Source organism: Eucyclogobius newberryi, unplaced genomic scaffold (assembly GCF_026437365.1).
Source record: "Eucyclogobius newberryi isolate DKJ021-1_F unplaced genomic scaffold, fEucNew1.0.hap1 SCAF_18, whole genome shotgun sequence".
Taxonomy (NCBI): domain Eukaryota; kingdom Metazoa; phylum Chordata; class Actinopteri; order Gobiiformes; family Gobiidae; genus Eucyclogobius; species Eucyclogobius newberryi.
Window position 1 is genome coordinate 19,640,133 of NW_027315812.1, and position 17,485 is coordinate 19,657,617.

At 40.5% G+C, this 17,485-nt stretch overlaps 1 protein-coding gene across 2 annotated transcripts in view; it reads left to right on the forward strand.

Annotated features, from left to right (window-relative positions):
- The window catches only part of plod2 (procollagen-lysine, 2-oxoglutarate 5-dioxygenase 2), a 32,184-nt gene that overhangs the window by 5,446 nt on the left and 9,253 nt on the right, over positions 1 to 17,485 (forward strand). For both annotated transcript variants that reach the window (XM_072450916.1, XM_072450915.1), the window contains exons 2-11: positions 5,444 to 5,535; positions 5,829 to 5,965; positions 8,627 to 8,790; positions 10,647 to 10,759; positions 11,479 to 11,542; positions 11,807 to 11,904; positions 12,626 to 12,727; positions 14,959 to 15,084; positions 15,160 to 15,281; positions 16,397 to 16,501. In XM_072450916.1, the coding sequence (XP_072307017.1) occupies positions 5,444 to 5,535; positions 5,829 to 5,965; positions 8,627 to 8,790; positions 10,647 to 10,759; positions 11,479 to 11,542; positions 11,807 to 11,904; positions 12,626 to 12,727; positions 14,959 to 15,084; positions 15,160 to 15,281; positions 16,397 to 16,501 (1,123 nt within the window). The remainder of the gene's footprint in view (positions 1 to 5,443; positions 5,536 to 5,828; positions 5,966 to 8,626; positions 8,791 to 10,646; positions 10,760 to 11,478; positions 11,543 to 11,806; positions 11,905 to 12,625; positions 12,728 to 14,958; positions 15,085 to 15,159; positions 15,282 to 16,396; positions 16,502 to 17,485) is intronic.

A 17,485-nucleotide genomic window follows, 5' to 3' on the forward strand; every position in this document is an offset into this window, starting at 1 on the left:
CTGTAAATTGATGTAATAAAACTGTTAACAAGCTTTTCGCCCAAAACCTTTTATACAGTTTTAACACTTTAATGAATAATAAATAGTTAAATGGCATAATCTGATCCATTTTATAAACACATGCTAGTTTTAGTGACTGACAGGGGTCGGTTGGTATCAGGTGTTAAAGCCCATCAATAACAGTATCAGAACTGAAACTGAAAAAGCTGGATTTGTGCATCCCTGGTAAAATCATGCACATCATTTGGACTCTCGATTGTGCAGAATGTAGAAAGATCATATAAAAATAATCGCAAAATCATTACATCTAAATGATTTTTCCACAAACAAGAATCCCCCTTGACACACGTCCACGCTTGGGAACCACACTTGAATTGATTGCAATATATGACCAATTACCTGGAGGACTTGTGTGCTTCTTCAAACGTGAGTTATTATTTAACATATTCACATATTCTTGTACCTAGAGTACCAAGTCAGTGCATGAGTAATGAGGGTATAAGCAATAGCAAAATAACAAAGTGGCGTTTGAGATGATAGACTTTGGCAGATAGAGATTTATTTTTCACCAGCAAGTTTCCAGGGACATAAATTTATCATAGTATTAGTCAGGCACCAATTTAGGACTATTAACACTAGCACTTTCCATCGTCTGACAGTTTCCAGCTTTTCTGTTGAGTCGTACGTATATTTATTTAGAATACTGGAAGAGAATGATCTTCTGCGTGAAAGAGGGACGATCCGAAAGGTCGAAGTATATTCCCTTTCCTCGTGTCCTCCCTTCCGAGCGGCTCTAAACTCATGCTAGTGTGAAAGTTTACCCAGAGGCCTGTGGCAGAGGGGGAGAGAGAGAGGACCACTGGGACTCTTTGCCTTTCTTGGAGACGCACTACAGTACGGTCCACATTCTTGTCTTCCTGTGGCTGTTGGTACTGAGCTGAGAAGAGAACATGTAGGCCTAATGTTTATTCTAACACTACACTCTCGCTCCAAATCACAGCTGTGTCTGTGTCTGCCGACCCCTCCCTCCCTTTGCCAGGTCTCATCTAAGAGGACTGCTCCTTCTGAGCTTATGTTTGGACAGAAGCCTCGTCCCATTTGAATCTGGCCAATGCCATGTGAAAAATCCAATCGTGATCTGATCCCAGAGAGAAAATGTAATTGAAACCGTTCATATTTGCAACGTAATGACTGTTTAGTCCTTTGTCTAAGATGTAATTTGCAGGAATTTTCATATAAAAGGTGTTCAGGTGAAACTGGATGAGCTAAAAGGGGCTTTCAGTACGTGCCCGTCCAGAATCACATACATATGGTTGCAATTCTGATCATCTACCTCTTCTCCCAAGCAAAATAAAAGAATGCAAATCATTAGTTCAGTTGATTCTAGTTTCTTTTCAGTCTTTTCAGTAATTTGAATGACACGTTGCAGCGCGGGACTTGTATAAATCAGTTGTCTGTTGTCTGAACGGGATGAACCCTGTTAGTAATCAGGTTTATAAATAGATGCATACATTTGGTTAGCTTGGTTTGGCGGTCCATAATTCTTCCTAGACACATCTTCGCCTGAAGTCACCCTGTCATGTCAGAGATGCGCCGGCGTGTGTGAAAGCGTCTCTGTCTCGTCGCGGGGCAGCTCGTCTGAATCCCCGGGCTCTTCCAACGAAACATAAAAAGTGTGGCTATGTTGTTCCGATCGCAGTCACCGAGGGAGACGCAGTGGAGAACCCGCCCGTCTGTTTCTCTCTCTCTCATAATGCAGTGCTTTTCTGGGAATACAACGTGAAAATAAAGTCTGGTGAAATCAGGACACAGACAGAACAAAACTACCGCTCCTAAATTATGATTTTTCAGTGACATGGCAGTGACATTTATTGTAAAAACCATCACACTCATTTTCTGTCACACAAAACAGACTAACAACATTAGCAGTCACAGCTTAAAAGTGCATTTTATTTAAACTTTTATATTAAAATCCAATAAATATGGCATAATTTAGCATTGTCTTGCTTTATAACTATTATTACTACTACTATTATTTAACAGGTTTAAGTATTACTGTCAAGACCACTAATGAGAATAGGCAGCACTACTACTACTACTTCAACTAAATATTACCGTTACTTAAAGCTGTTTAAACCGCTGCAGAAGAAGTGTTTATTTTATTTATTTGGCTTATTTAACTGAGTCAGTGTTCATTAATCAACATTTTTGTAAATGCAATGTAATGTAAATTTATCCAGAGAGGGTATTTTTCATCTGCAGTCCCTAAAACGATGGTAAATAGTCACCCTAAAACACAATTATACATTTAACAATGCAAATAAAAGGGTAAAGATTATACAAATTAATCATTAAGACTATTCTGTACTTTGTAAGGTAAAAAACAGCAGAAAGGAGAAGCTGGCTTAGGTACAGAAAGCACACTAGTGATCGCAGGTTTAATGTGTTTCTTGCCACTTCTTAACAAGCTTTATATCCAGTCTTGTCTGTTTGTAAAATTACACTTGAAAGTGAGTTTTGAGTCAATTGTTATCCTAAGATATTTGACTTCTGAAACAGTTTACATGTTTTCACCAGTCACCCAAACATCTGCAGAAGTATGTGTAATGTTGGATTTGGGGGGAAAAGCACAGACTTGCTTATATCAAGTTTCAAGCTGCACTGATTCAACCATTCAAAAATGTGCATCGTGGACCCAGTTTTTCTGTAACTGTGTGAATAACTGTGTCGTCTGCATACATCTGACAGGAGGACATTTATGTAGCGGGAAAAGAGGACATAATATAGAACCTTGGCCCAGTGCTCTTTTCCCTCTACGTAAATGACTGTATTTAAATGGTAAATACATGGTCAGTGGTCACATTTATATTGCGCTTTTATACCATTAAGGCAAGTGAATCAGACCATGTTGAATGTGGGATTCTGACCTCGAGTTACGGATCCGAGGACCAGGTCTTTACCAACTGAGCTACTGTTACCACAAATCTATCCGACAAGTTAAAACCCTTTGGCACATCGAACATATTGATGTGAATGAATTTTCGCGCACTTCTATGGCTTTAGAACTACATTTTTCATATGGCAAAGTGAAATGGGGACTGACTGTCAAAGTGTGAAAGATAAAACACATTATATTAGAGAAAGTGCTGCTTTTACAATGCACTATGGGGGGGAAAAACTCTATTTAATTTTTAATAAATGTTTAATAAACTCAGGTACCGCAGCATTTAAGTATAAAGATTACATTTTTAATCTAACATCACTAGTAACATGGGGCAACCAGAACAATACACTCATAAGTTAGTAGCATATAGTAGCATTGCATCTGTTTTCTGTCTCTTTTCATATAACATGCTTCACCTACAACATCTTTGACTCAGACTTGACCTTTGCCTCTTTGCATAAGTTGCAGCGCCCTCGGAAGCATGTAAAGTTCTGCTGTTGCTATAAAACGACTTGTTGTACACGGCTAAATGTGTTTCTCAGATGTGTCCCGCTCCCCTCGCTCTGTGCGCCGCCGCTCAGCCGCCGCTCAGCCGCCGCTCAGCCGAGCAACAGCAGCACAAGGAACACCTGTGCTCAGAATAGGCTCCTCGCTCCCCGCGCACCACTTAACTTTGCGAGTTTGGAGACAGACGAGGCCACTGTGTCCAACCTGCAGAAGTGTGTGGAAGACCTTGTGTCACAGGCTGAATAAGCGATTGAAAAACCAACAGATTGAAACAGGATTACGACACAGATGTAGAAGAACAGGAGTTGTTTTGTGACTGTTAAAGTGAGCGAATGTGAAACTGTAATTGTCCTAATTTCTCCATCCAACTGGTCCTGGGGCAATTGTAAAGTACACACAGAAGTAAGATTCTACGTAAGATATTGAGGTTTTAGAAGGGTTTCTGTTGTAGAAAATTGCCTGGTTACTGTTGTCACGATACTTAATTTGAATACTCAGGAATAGGCTTTATACTGAGTTTAATGCCACAATGACACTTTCTGGTCTTGTTCAGAAGCTCAATATCAGACTAAAAATGTTCAGAAAAGATCACATTTATTTGAGATTATGTGAAGTATCGATACTTGCTCAAAAGAGGATCTGCGTAGTTCATATACTAGTTTTAATAGCGATTAGTATCTTATGTTTGATGCTTTTGAAAACCCTATTGGTGAGTAATGTGTTACTACTTTGGCTACATGGCTGACGAGTTTTTGGACTATTAAATGCTGTAGTAGTAGGACAATAATAGTGTTTCATTTATCCCCAAGAGCTGTGCATTCAATGGTCAAACAAAACATATAGAATACACAAGTTAATGGACAACAAGGCATTAAAACGGCAATTGACATAAACTTTATTCAATACTAGTTTGAGTATTGATTAGTATCTAGACTCTCGTGTGCAAGTACTCAAAGCTGTGTATGAAAGTTCTTGTACTTTGCATGTGCATGAAACTTCATTTACTGTGTATTAATGAAGAAAGACAAGAAATTCTAAACTCTGCTTTTCCCACTTTGATGTCACTTTATGGCCTATGTTGAAATGAGAAGAGCTGCACCAAGAATTCTGAAATGAAAGATTCATAACTTTAGCAGTAGAGTTGTTTACTTTACTACAAATGGCATTGCATTTGATTTATTTCATCCTCAATAAAAGATTGTCAGTGCTGTGTTTACATTCATCCATCAGGGGAGGAGAGGGGAAAATGGGCATTTGTGAAAGAAAATGACAGAAGAAAATGACAGAAGTTTTGACCACATTTGTGCAGAGTCCTCACAATCCGGGCCAAGGCTTCAGCACGGCCTTCTATTCATATTAAGTAGTCTTTTTATATTTCCAAATGACCAATAAATATTTGAATGGCTTTGGCGGGTCACAGGGTGGATTATTTAATAGAAAGCAGATTGCGCCCTGAAAACAGCAACACTATTCAAGTGGTCCCATAAAACAATATTAAAGTGCCACAATACGCACATCTATCTGGATAAAAACACAGATACAAAACCTTTACACTCTTTACTGTAATACATTGGCCAAGGCTGAGGTGGTTTGTCAAAAATAATAGAAAAGAGGAAAGTGGCCAAAGGCAGTAGTCTGCTCTTAAACTCTTCAGGAGGTTACAGTGTTAATTTGTATTTGGTCTAACCCTTTCCTAACCTCAGACTTCAGCGCTCAGGGCCGCTGGAAATGTCCTCAAATTATGTGGGGATCACTTGCCCCAAAAGGAAAGAAAACACGCCTCATCCTTGTATTTCTATTTTTTGAACCAAACGTGTTGGTCTGCTGACACATGTCTGGTGTTTCCAAGGGACGTGAGCACTTAAAGCTATATCATTGACAGTGCCCTGGATTTCTAAGAAAATACAGCACATTATTGCAATTTGAATCCCTATAATTTGGTTAACAAAACGATATGTGGACTTTACAAGGGCTTTCTCCTTTGTTTTTCAGAAAAGCTGCTTGTCCTTACGGTGGCCACAGAGGAGACAGATGGGTTCCACCGCTTCATGCAGTCGGCAAACTACTTTAACTACAACGTCAAGGTAAGATGGCCTCGGATAAACTGAACAACAGCCTTGATCACTGAGTCCAAGAAATGTGCACGCACGCAGCATGAAGAGCAATCACACATTTGTTTTGTATCCCTCCTCTGTGAATAACTCCTGAACAGTGTAGTTCCATGGCTTATCTTCTGTTAGACTTTACACAACTGGCCAAGCATGCATTTGATAGAGAACACGATTTATCTACGTAACTTAGACAATAAGGAGTTTAAAAAATAGAATCCACTGTGTTGTGTAAGCCTTCTGAACTGTATAACGGACTTGTACGTCAGGTACTGGGGCAAAACGAGGCGTGGAAAGGAGGAGACGTCGGGCGCTCCATCGGCGGAGGGCAAAAAGTCCGACTACTGAAGGCAGCCATGGAGGAGCTGGCCGAGCAGGAGGACCTTGTCGTTCTGACCGTGGACAGGTAAAAGCGTCTTTCAGCGACAAAACCAGACGCCTCATATCCCCTACACCCGCTCTGTGTTCCACATCCAACAACGGTGTGTTTGCTTTCATGTGGGAGTTTTTAATATTTCATTTGCTTCTCTTAAAACGTTCACTTTGATGAGGCCGGTTGACGGCAAAAGTGATGCAAACCACATTGAGCTGCTGTGTGGATGAAAGAATTAAAAAAAGTCGAGCTAATTGTCATAATAAGTGCTTTGACTGTTGTGCGTTCTCGAGGGGTTTTGCTTTCATGCGCGCCGCGAAGCCACACGAGCACGATGTAAGAGCAGGTAGCACGATTACAAGGCAAAGTGAGCGGTTGAGGAATCAAAACAGAGCTGAAAGACAGATTTCCTCAAAGATTGATGCTCTTCAACTTGGTGAACTCTGCAATTCCAACAATATCTGCTACAATTGCCCTATAAAAATTCCACACTTTTCAAACAAGGTGTTCTCTTGTTTTGAAGAAAGTTAATGTATTGCAGCAACTTTAATCACAACTGTTATGTAATTTAGTTTAAATATTGTGTATTATAAGCGCCACTTCCTCCTCGGAGTCAAATTGTTGTTATTTCAAATTGAGCTGAATTACAGCACAGGTCGGTTTGGCTTTTCAAAATTAAATACAGTCTGGTCAATGCCAAATCTGTTGAAACAATATTATTTCAATAGGAGTTTCTGTTTTTAATCACAGCTTCAGCGATGATCACAACCTTTGATTTTGCACCATGACAGCACCATGATGATGTACGTTAGCTGTGAGGGCGGGGCCAGTCTTCTGGTGTTGCAGCAGTGGCAGTGATGGATGAGATCGGTGGCGACAGAGCTTGCCTGTGTGAACATGTGCGCGGCGCGTGTGGAGACAGATAAATGTACACTACAGGACCAAATCAGCCCCACTCAAATCCCACGCGAGAGCTAGAGAGGCTAGAATGTTCCATTTCTGTAAATCAGGATGTTCACAATACAAGTGTGATGGATGGCTGCAGAAAAAGGTCACAATAAATTGCTCTAGGCTCTAACGTTAAAAATGCCGAAACTAATACAAAGCTGAATGAAATACTTTTTAGTGTCTATAATTGGTCATAAAAGTGACTTATTTTACTGCTACTCAAGTCATGTCGTGCCCCACTAGTGCAAAGAAAATGTACACGCGATAAACATTAAGATGCAAAAGATATTGTTCCAGCTATTATTATTTATCAAGGCTTGGATAATATAATTATTTATGCCTATTGTTGAGTTGGGGGATGTTTTCTTAGTGATTTGTCTTGTTTTAATGTATAGACCCCCACGCCGGCTGTGTTTAAATCCAAGCTAAAAACTGTTTTGTTTAGCCGCGCCTATGACTGACATAATTTTGCCTGGTTTTTAATATTTTAAAATACTACATTATTTTTATTCTTTACTTTACTCTGATGTACATTGTTTTACATTTTTATAAACTGCATTGTGTTTTTACTTTATTACTTTTTTTTTTTTTAAATTGGGTTTTAAACACTGTAAAGCACTTTGAATTACAGTTTTAATGAATTGTGCTTTATAAATACATTTTATTTGATTTTTATAGAGTATCCTACTAAATGGGGAGAATATGCTTCTAATTATAACAGTATAACAAAAGTAAAAGCAACTTGACATAATTGCCGTTAAAACAAACCAGTGCAATATAACAAACACATAAAATGACGGCTGGTTTAGCGGTTCTGAACATCTCACTAAATGTTTCTACTGCTTTCAAACAACAACATGCCAGCTGCTGTAGGTAAGAAAAGCCAACTTGCTTTAATAATAACTCAATCAATTTCATGATAAATCTGTGCGGTCACATGTTTGAAGTACATGTACATGTCCGAACAGCAGGCTTAGTGAGGTCAAATGCCGTTCCAGTTGCAGTTTGCAGCTGTAACTGGCTCTTACAGACACAGATGTGAGCTGTTTAGACTGGCCTGGCATCGTTCTGCAGTAGTTTGGTGAAATATATTTGTTTTAGCGCTCAGACGCGGCCTGTTGTTTTCCTCGCCGAGCGCTCAATGTTAAAGTCGAGATCGTTGATTTGTTCTCCTCTTGTAAACACAGACTAATTTTACATGTAAATGTAACCGCCTGATTACAGCGCTGCCTCCTGCACAATCTAGAAGAGCGTTTTCTTTGGACTAAACAGATTGTGTGATTAATCTGTGACGATTCATGAATGATACGTATATTTTCTATGATTAAAAGTTACTGCGATAAAGCAGCCCTAATTAAATAAACAATATAAAAAGAGTGATCGGACTGAGAATTGTATTGCTAAATTATTGTAAGTAAACCAAAAATCTGGGAGCAATAAAGAAAATAAGGGGGAAAAAGGGAAAATCTGATTCTTTCATCTTTCACATAGATTTCTCATCCTAAAATATCCGTTGGGAAGTAAAAAATCCATGGCAACATGAATAACAACAATACCAAGTCTGTCAGTGCAGTCTTTCTTCACGTGTGTGCTGATGCGTGCTGCAGCGCCGCTCCAGTCAATGCTAAAGAATGTGCACAGTTTACAGAGCACATCCATCTCCTGCAAGTTACGGCAGATTCCGTGTCACGATTGTCAGCGAGACTCCAAATAAAAAAGGTTAACAGCACTTCTGTTTCATTCCAGCTATGATCTTATCTTCGCTGGGGGGCCAGAAGAAACGCTCAAAAAGTTCCAGCAGGCGAACCACAAAGTCGTCTTCGCTGCAGAGGGCCTGGCGTGGCCCGACAGAAGACTGGCAGACAAGTATCCCACAGTGCGGAGTGGAAAGCGCTACCTGAACTCTGGTGGTAAGAGAAATTGGTTCCCCAAAATGAAAAACACAAAGCAAAAACCTTTAAATGAATAAAGTCATCAAGCATAACTTCAACCGTAATCACCCAAAACTAGGAATATTTGCTCTGTTTCATGATTGATGGGTTACAAAAAGGCTGGGATGTCTAGAAAAGTACTTCTCTTTGCCCGGGGCACTAAATTACGCCATCATAATTAGTTGACTGATACTTTATGGTGACGATTTTGAAACTAGAAAGACCTAAAGGCCACAAACACAGAGGAATCAGACGGCTTTATGTTGGAAGCGACGCTCTCTTTCCACAGTGTTGTTCTAAGCATGCTCGTCACGGATAATAATCAGGGAGATAATCGCCCTGTGTTTAGTTGGAGGTGTTTGTATAAATTTGTGTTAAGGACATTCTTCTGCGAGCTGTCAGAGGAGACACAGGGGTCCAAGTTTCAAAATAACAAACCACCAGGGCTGACAGTGTTTCCTTTTTATTTTACGACTGTATATTCATTCACCGTTATACTGTAAATACTTGTTTTTTCTGTATGCAAACTCCCTGTTGCAGGCATTTCCTGTCCAGTAGCAGGGAGTTGCTTTTGGACACAATCCCATGAAACGGGATCTAATCTCCACATTCCTCTTGCTCTGGCTGTAATAGCTGTACAATAAGCTTTCTGGTTATCGGAGGAATGAGAACAGGAGCTCAGATAGAACAGGCCTTGCCACATTTGCGCACATTTGTAACATAGAAACCGAGAAAATGCTCGAGAATGTTCCAAATACCGCGGGCCGTTTAGCCTCGCCATTCAGAATGACCGCTTTCCTTGTGGTCGTCCGCTGGTTTGACCTCCCATAGTGGACCCGGAGCGTTCTCATTCTGATTAAAGACCGTTTTAGCGTTCATTGTCATCAGCTCGACATGTGGATTTGTCTTGGCCCCGGCGTGAGCCACAGATTGTGTCAAATTGTAGGTTTTGTTTGTGTTTATACAGCAACCGCCCAAGTGACCATTGGGATTTACTTTATGGGAGCTACACCGGTGCACGGGGTGAGAACGGGCAGTGAAGGGCAGACATGTGGCATTTTACGAGGAAGAGGAGGACATTGTATAGTATAGTTGTATAAAAGTAAGTAAAAATAGCTGAATATTATTGAATTAAATGCACATAAAACAAATTAAATGCACATAAAACATACCAAATGACATAATAAAACAAACTATTAATCATTATTGCCTTTCGGATTGCCTTTTTATTTTGAATGACAGAAATCTGACGGTGCCAACTCGTTTTTTTCCCCCTCTCAGATCAAGCGTTAACAACACAGAGACATGTGTTGATTTTGAAAGCTCTCATTTTGTGGGAGGCTACTGTCGATAAAACTTCGATGTCATGACGCTCTTTAGGCGTTCGGTTGCTGCTGCCAGTCGCATTATGTCATGTCTATCCGCCGACTTGTTTACTGCGTCTGAGGCTCGTTTGAAAAAGTGCGGGATCCAAAAGCACGGGCCGAACCCTGCAATCAGCCGCTGTCGTCGGGAAGAAAAGAGAAGACGGGGAAACGGGAGAAGATCTTTGCCATGAGAACTTACTGTGGACTTTAAGAGAGTTGCAAAAGCTGTGTTGCATTCACGATTACAGCTTTTTATTGCTCGTCGTTCCTCGCCTGACGATCTCTAAGTAGTGGAAAGAGACAAAGCCCATGCGAAGCCAACAATCACACGTTTTTTTTTCTTTTCTTTTCAAGCCAGAAGCAGCTAATGTAATCTGCTCTAGAGCTCTGCCAGCCCAGTAGAACCTTGTAAAAGTTTACTAGACACTTTGCAGCTGGAAATGCATTTGACACTCTTTTTACTTGCAGGTATAATTGGATATGCCCCGTACATAAGCAGGATAGTGTCGCAGTGGGACCTCCATGACAACGATGATGATCAACTGTTCTATACGAAGATATATGTGGATCCACTGCAACGGGTAAGGATGAGAAGCTCTAGTATTGCACAGGAGCTATATAACTATAGGAGTAACTATAAGACCCCATGGACCAGTTGGATGCTAACTTTAAACGGTTTTTCTCTCTGGACAGATATTCGTTTTAAATATATACTTTCATTACTCACAATAGGGAAAACTATCACTTAGTCTTGAGTACATAGTGTTGAAATAACAGGGGTCAGACTATAGAGCTCAAGTCCAAGTCAAGTCCAAGTTAATGTCCCACAATGTCCAATTCAGTCCTTATACTAAATTACCAAATACAGATAATAATTTTTCACGTTTTATATTTAGTTTGTAAAATTAAACAATGAAAGTCGGCCTGAATTTAGTTTTAAACTGCAGGCCAATAAGAGTTTTGAACACATTTTTTTGAAGAGAAGCATCCAGTCGTCTCACGTTCCTAATCATTGGCCTTTGAGTTTAAGTCCAAGTCGAGTCCCAAGTCTTGGTCCATTTTATCAAGTCAAAATAGTGTCCACCCCTCTGTAAATGCTATAGACGACTTTCTAACCTTCCTGAATGCAAATGTGTGCAGAACGTGATCTTGAACTACAGCATAGATTATATACATATATTTTTAACAGAGAAGCATTGATGGTCAGATGGTTGGTTAGTGTTCTGAACATAGTTATAACTCGACATTAGTGAAAGAAACATGTTTTATATAACTAACCATCTAAATGATGTTTCTGCAGCTCAATCTCAACGTGACCTTGGATCACAAGTGCCAGATTTTCCAGAATTTAAACGGTGCTGTTGGTGAGTAATGGCAAAAGGCTTAAAACCTGCCACTTAGTTGTAATTCCATTTAACAATTTAGAATAAACCATTTGAAAAGCGTTTTCTGGTGTTTTTCATGAAGACTAATGAACACTTGAATCCAACTGAATTTAAACTAAACTGCATGTGTGTAATTTCCTCCATAAAATGATTAAAAAACGTTTTTTCATGGCTGAAACAAACAATGTCTGGCCAGTTACCCAAATCTTTCCTTTAAAACTTCACTTTCCTTTTTGTTTGCAGACGAGGTGCTTCTAAAATTTGGCACTGACCGCGTTCGAGTCAGGAACACAGCCTATGACTCTCTGCCAGTGGTCGTCCATGGCAACGGAAACACCAAAGTGAGTGAGACATGAACCTCCGAGTCTCGGCGCTGTTCCGTCCAGCCTTCTTTACACTTAGCACCCAGTGAATGATTGGACATTCTCTTAGATTTTTAACAGACACGTATAAAAGCTGCTGCCCAGTTGGATCTTTAACATGGTAAATCAGCGTGTGAATATGGTCGACATGTAATGATGGATTAGATGAAAAATGGAAATGGTAGTTTGAGTTCTGTTGTAAAGTAATCTGGCCAAGTCATTATTTAAAGAGAGCCAAAAGAAGGTCCACATTGAACCATCAGGATGAGTGTGTGTGATAAAACTCAGGAGCATGTGAACAGGACATTTAAGGTCATCTATACTTTTACCACTCTGCACATGTGCCACTTATCAAACTAAATCACTGAATATGAAGAAGGCTTCAGTGGTTTTGAGTCATTTCCCACTAGTTCAGCTGGTTTAACTAGTAATAAGATAAACATTGATGGGATATATGTATATACAGTAGTATAACTGCACAGCACCTGGTACTTCCTCCAGACGTGATCATGTTACCCACCATGCATCAGCCCTGAGGTCAGGAGACAGGCCTGTTGTTTTAGCACATGTGACCACACTTCCCTCTAAAAACTGTACAAGACCAAAACACATCATGGGAATTTTGTGGAATGTGAAAATTGCTCAGTCATGACAGATTAAATTTGATATTCATCGTCTTTGTTTGTTCCTTTCTTTACAGATGTACTTGAACTACTTAGGCAACTACGTTCCCAACGCCTGGAACTACGAAAACGGCTGTGGCAACTGCGATGAGGACATTGTGGATTTATCAGAGTTAAGAGTAAGTGACAGAAACTACCATTTATTATAACATTATTTTCCACCATGATCTGTGTAATTGTGTCTTGAGTCAGCCTTTAGTTATTCACGGTGACAGGACTTTTCCTCATCAGAGTTTAGACAGTATGAATAATGTGAGATAAGTCAGACACTGCAGTGTTCCCGTTGGTCCTGTTGGACCTTTCTTCAAACACTGCAGTGCCAGGGAAAGGCCAGAGGGAAGAGGAAGTGCGGCGCGGCTGCGGTGCAGAATATGGCTGTGGGCTTTTCAAAAGGCTTCATTTAAAAGGGTGTCACTCTGGAGCACGCTGCCTTTTAGTGACCTCGTCTGCGTGGGTTCTGTCCACAACAGTCGCCCCGAGTGGTTGGGTTGAGAATGTGTCACAGAGAATATAGACAGAAGGAATGGCAGATTTCAGGAAACTCTGTGTTTTTGTGGCCACAACTGTCAAGCGATGCACGAGACACGGTTCCATAGAAAGAAATAAACTCATCTGACAGCTTTTATTCTCTTCTCCATTCAGGCTGCTCTAGTCTAAATGTTAACCTCATCCGACTGCTGTGTATTTAAACCTGTCTGCTCCACAACAATTACTGCATCATTTATTAAGCTTGAACAGTTGGAGGTAGTTCAGTTTCAACCCAGTGGCACTTCTCTGAGAGTGTGTGGAGCGCAGTGAGGAGTGGGTCAGCCGGGGTCACTACTGCACACTCACTTATACCTGCCTCGGAGCCTTCACGTAGATCATTAATACAACTGGAGATTGTACTTCTCTCTACACACTGTGACAGACTCTAGTCCAGCTGTTTGCCTGCAGCAGACGGACATGGCACAGGACGGTGGCGCTCCGGTGCCAGGAACTGTCATTGTGGAACTTCTAAATTAGAGAGCTTTACTGGGCTGTTCTTTGTCCTGGGCCCAAACCCTTTCTGTGAACTGGTCATCACACGTCCAGAAAGAGCTGTGTGGGCTGGAGCACAGTCATGGGAAAAAGCTGTCCAGTTTGTCCACTCCAGTGTCCACCACATTCTCTTTTCCTCAGATTTAACCTTGTGTCTTTTATGATTTAGTTCATGTTAACACTAATAAAAATATCCACTGAAGTTCAGTTAATATTGAGTTTAGCACTTCAGACATACATCTGGCAGGCAGATTAGTCCCAGTTTTCAAACTTTGTGAGGAGTTAACATTTTTAACCATTGAAACCTGAACAGTTTTCCCACATTCACATTCAGAGCATGTGCAGTGAGCAGTGAGTTGTGGGGCTGCACCTCCTGCAATGCCTGACCTCATCGTTTGACCGGTGGGAATATCAGCTGCCAAAAAGACTTGTGTCCTTAGGCCACACTTCACCCATATTGGCAGCCTGTCAGTCGGCCCCAGGGCAGCTGTGGCTACAATAGTATCTTAGCACCACCAGTGTGGAGTGAAGGAATAAAGTTCAAAGCTGTAAAGTGACTTTGAGCATCTGGAAAAGCACTGTATAAAACTTGTATTATTATTATAGAGCAAAGGAATCACATCAGGTCTTTGCACACACGACTGAACGATGAGATCCACTCTCACTACAGCTGTACAAAACAGTCAGTGGAATACATAAAATTAAAGAACTAGACGTGTAGTGTTTGGAGCATCTTAGTAATGTTCATACAAACGCGACACTAGTAGTTTGCTCCTTCTTCGTGCTTAAACTGATGATTTCTGCCTGCAAAGCCTTGCTCTGGTTCTGAGTGAAGCCAACTGTGGTGTCGACTTCGATCCAGTATAAAGTCCTGGGTTTGGCATCAGTTATTACATTTCTGTTCAGGGGTAGGTCACTCTGGTAATGCAATCAAACCATATCTGTATCAGTTTAGTAAGAATTGTGCACTTTTAGACCTGCTCTGGTTGATATCAGGTGTTGGTAGATATTTGACCTGCATTCACACAGCACATACAAACTGGGATCAAACTGGGGCTAAAGCTGCAACTAAAGCTGGATTATATCATTGAAACAGAACTAGAACAGGACCTAATCAAGTCTACATCAGAACTAAACACAGCCTAAAGCCTACAGTCTCCAAACTCTCTGGGCCTTTCTCCTTTTGTGAAACCGCCATCTGTATCTGCTCATTGTGTGTACGAAAGCTTAAATTCAAATGTCAAAGGGAGCCATGAATAATTCTAAACACATACCTATACGCTGAGCCAATGTTTGACATGCTCCTAATTTATTTCTCCAATCCAAACAGGAACTACCCAACGTGCTGGTGGGAGTGTTCATCGAGCAGCCCACTCCCTTCCTCCCGGAATTCTTTCACCGTCTTCTCACTATGGACTACCCCAGGGACAAACTCAGGCTTTTTATTCACAACAATGTACGTTTATTCACGGCAACAGCGTCCACGTACTGCAGCGGCGTAATAAGAATGCTTGAATATTGTTTGTTGCAGGAGGTTTACCATGAGAAGCACATCCAGAGTTTCTGGGAGGCAAACCGGAATGTGTTCGGAAGTTTCAAAGTCGTGGGACCTGAGGAGAATCTGAGTCAGGGAGAAGCCAGGAATATGGGCATGTGCGTGAGCCTCTATTCTCTGCTGGAAAAGAAAAAGTCCAAAATAAAAGTTTTAGTGATATATATGGAAGTTACTGTGAATGGAACGTGGCAGATCTTCATATAACAAAGTCTTTTATGGTTTTATAGTTATAGAAATGCCATTTAAAATAGGCCTAAGCATGTTTCCTTGTTTAAATGTAACTTTTCACACACATTTTACCTGCACCTCTAGTACAGTACATGATTTATGAATAATGCTTGTACAGAAATTGGGATCATGCTTGCATTTTGATATCGTACTTTTTCAAGCGTCCATAGAGATGCCTAATATTCTAAAAAAGTGCCACTAGTGCTAAATAGATTCATCACACTTTTGTCTGAATAGTTATTAGTGTTTGATAGGTTGCCTGATTAGCATCTTCATATCTAAGGGCAGCACAATTTTGAAAAACAAAATCAAATTGTGATTTCTCTGTCAAGTTTTGGGATTAGATTTGTGATATGTATTTAAAAAGTAGGATTCTATCAAAAGTGCACTTTGGAAACGACTCCAGGAGGATTAACAATTGAAAGAAGACTGAAATATGAACTGATAAATTGATAGAAATTAGTGTTTATAGAGGTCTAAATAAGATGACAGGCTATTTTGTTCATTGCAGAGGATCTTTGCACTTCGATAATTGCGTCAACATCAATTTCAATTCAATTACGACAACGAAAACATGGAATTTGACATCAAAATCCCAAATTCTACTAAAACAATACCTACAGATTTTGTCAGAACGCATGGCTCCCTTCACCTTCACCCTTTTTCATTCACGGCGTTCCCCTAACTGTCTGTTGTCACGCACCAATTCAACCCGTGGGCCCTCATTACCCAGATCCTATCACGAGCACGTTGGGTAAAAGAGTAAAAGTCATGATCGGCCTATAATAACGGTTTATTAGCAGCCTCTAATCTTTGCCAAATCACTCGATCCACTCCAGACTATAAAGATAGCCCGCCACTCTGCAATTTACCCTGACATCTTATATTTAGAAGCTGATGAATTTGAAACAAGTCATTATTGAAAGCGCTGCATTGACTGTAATCACATCGCATTGACTGACGACTGTTTTGCTCCTGCTTTTAGGGATCAGTGCAGACAGGACTCCACTTGTGACTTCTACTTCAGCATCGATGCGGACGTCATGCTCACCAACAGGCAGACGCTCAAGCTGCTGATCGAACAAAACAGGTAAAAAGACAAAAGAAAGACAAAAATAAGACAAAAATAAAAGTAGCCATCGTCCCACGTCGCTTTGTCGTGAACTTTCTTTCTTTCTCAAGTGGCAAAACCGCAAGAACATTCCAACGGGAAGAATAAAAGTTTAAAAATATGCCGGCGTTATGGTTTTCCTGCTTTTGACCATGGGAATAAAACAAACATATTGCGCTCACCATGAAATGTCACTTTGCGTTAAAACAAAAAGCAAACTCCGAGGTCTTTTATTTGCTTCTGCAGCTACACACGATTGGGGAAAAGCCGTTTAACTAGATGTCAATGTGGCTGTGGTATTGTATTGTGAGCGGCTGCAGGCAAGCAAAGCACAGGGCCTTCTGGGATATTTAAAGAGCGCATGGGAAATTTCCCTTGGCACAGAGGGAGACAGCGGTAGACGGCGTAATGTCTGTATTTGAACCAAGACAAATTTGCATCACGATAAAACCTCCGCATCGTTTATCATAAGGGACACTGTCACTGGTTAATTTTATAGAAAGCGTATGGTTACTCCCTACTTTATAAACCTCTTGAGAGTGATGGTTTATGAGGCATGCATAGTCAAAGGAATAATTGAAAACAAGATGGATGATGTACATTTTACATGGGCGAGATCAAACTTCAGATGATCAAAGTGGAGGGCCGATTCAGAGTAATACACAGTGATTAATACAATAAAGTAATAAGTTTAGTAAGTAAAGTGCATTTGTATTTTTTGAGTTACGACGTACTGTATAAAATTCACACTGGAACTCTCTCACATCTTGGAATTCCTATTCGAAAACTGGCAAAATTTCAGCCACAAGTTTGGTAATAACTGCACCATGGCAACGAGGCCTACTTAATTTGCAGCTATAGCAAATGCAATAGATTCGTGATCGCCGATAAAACAAACGTTTTTTCACGTTTCGTAGTCTATCCTAAGTGTATAATTGATAATAATAAGGGTTGTGCAACACC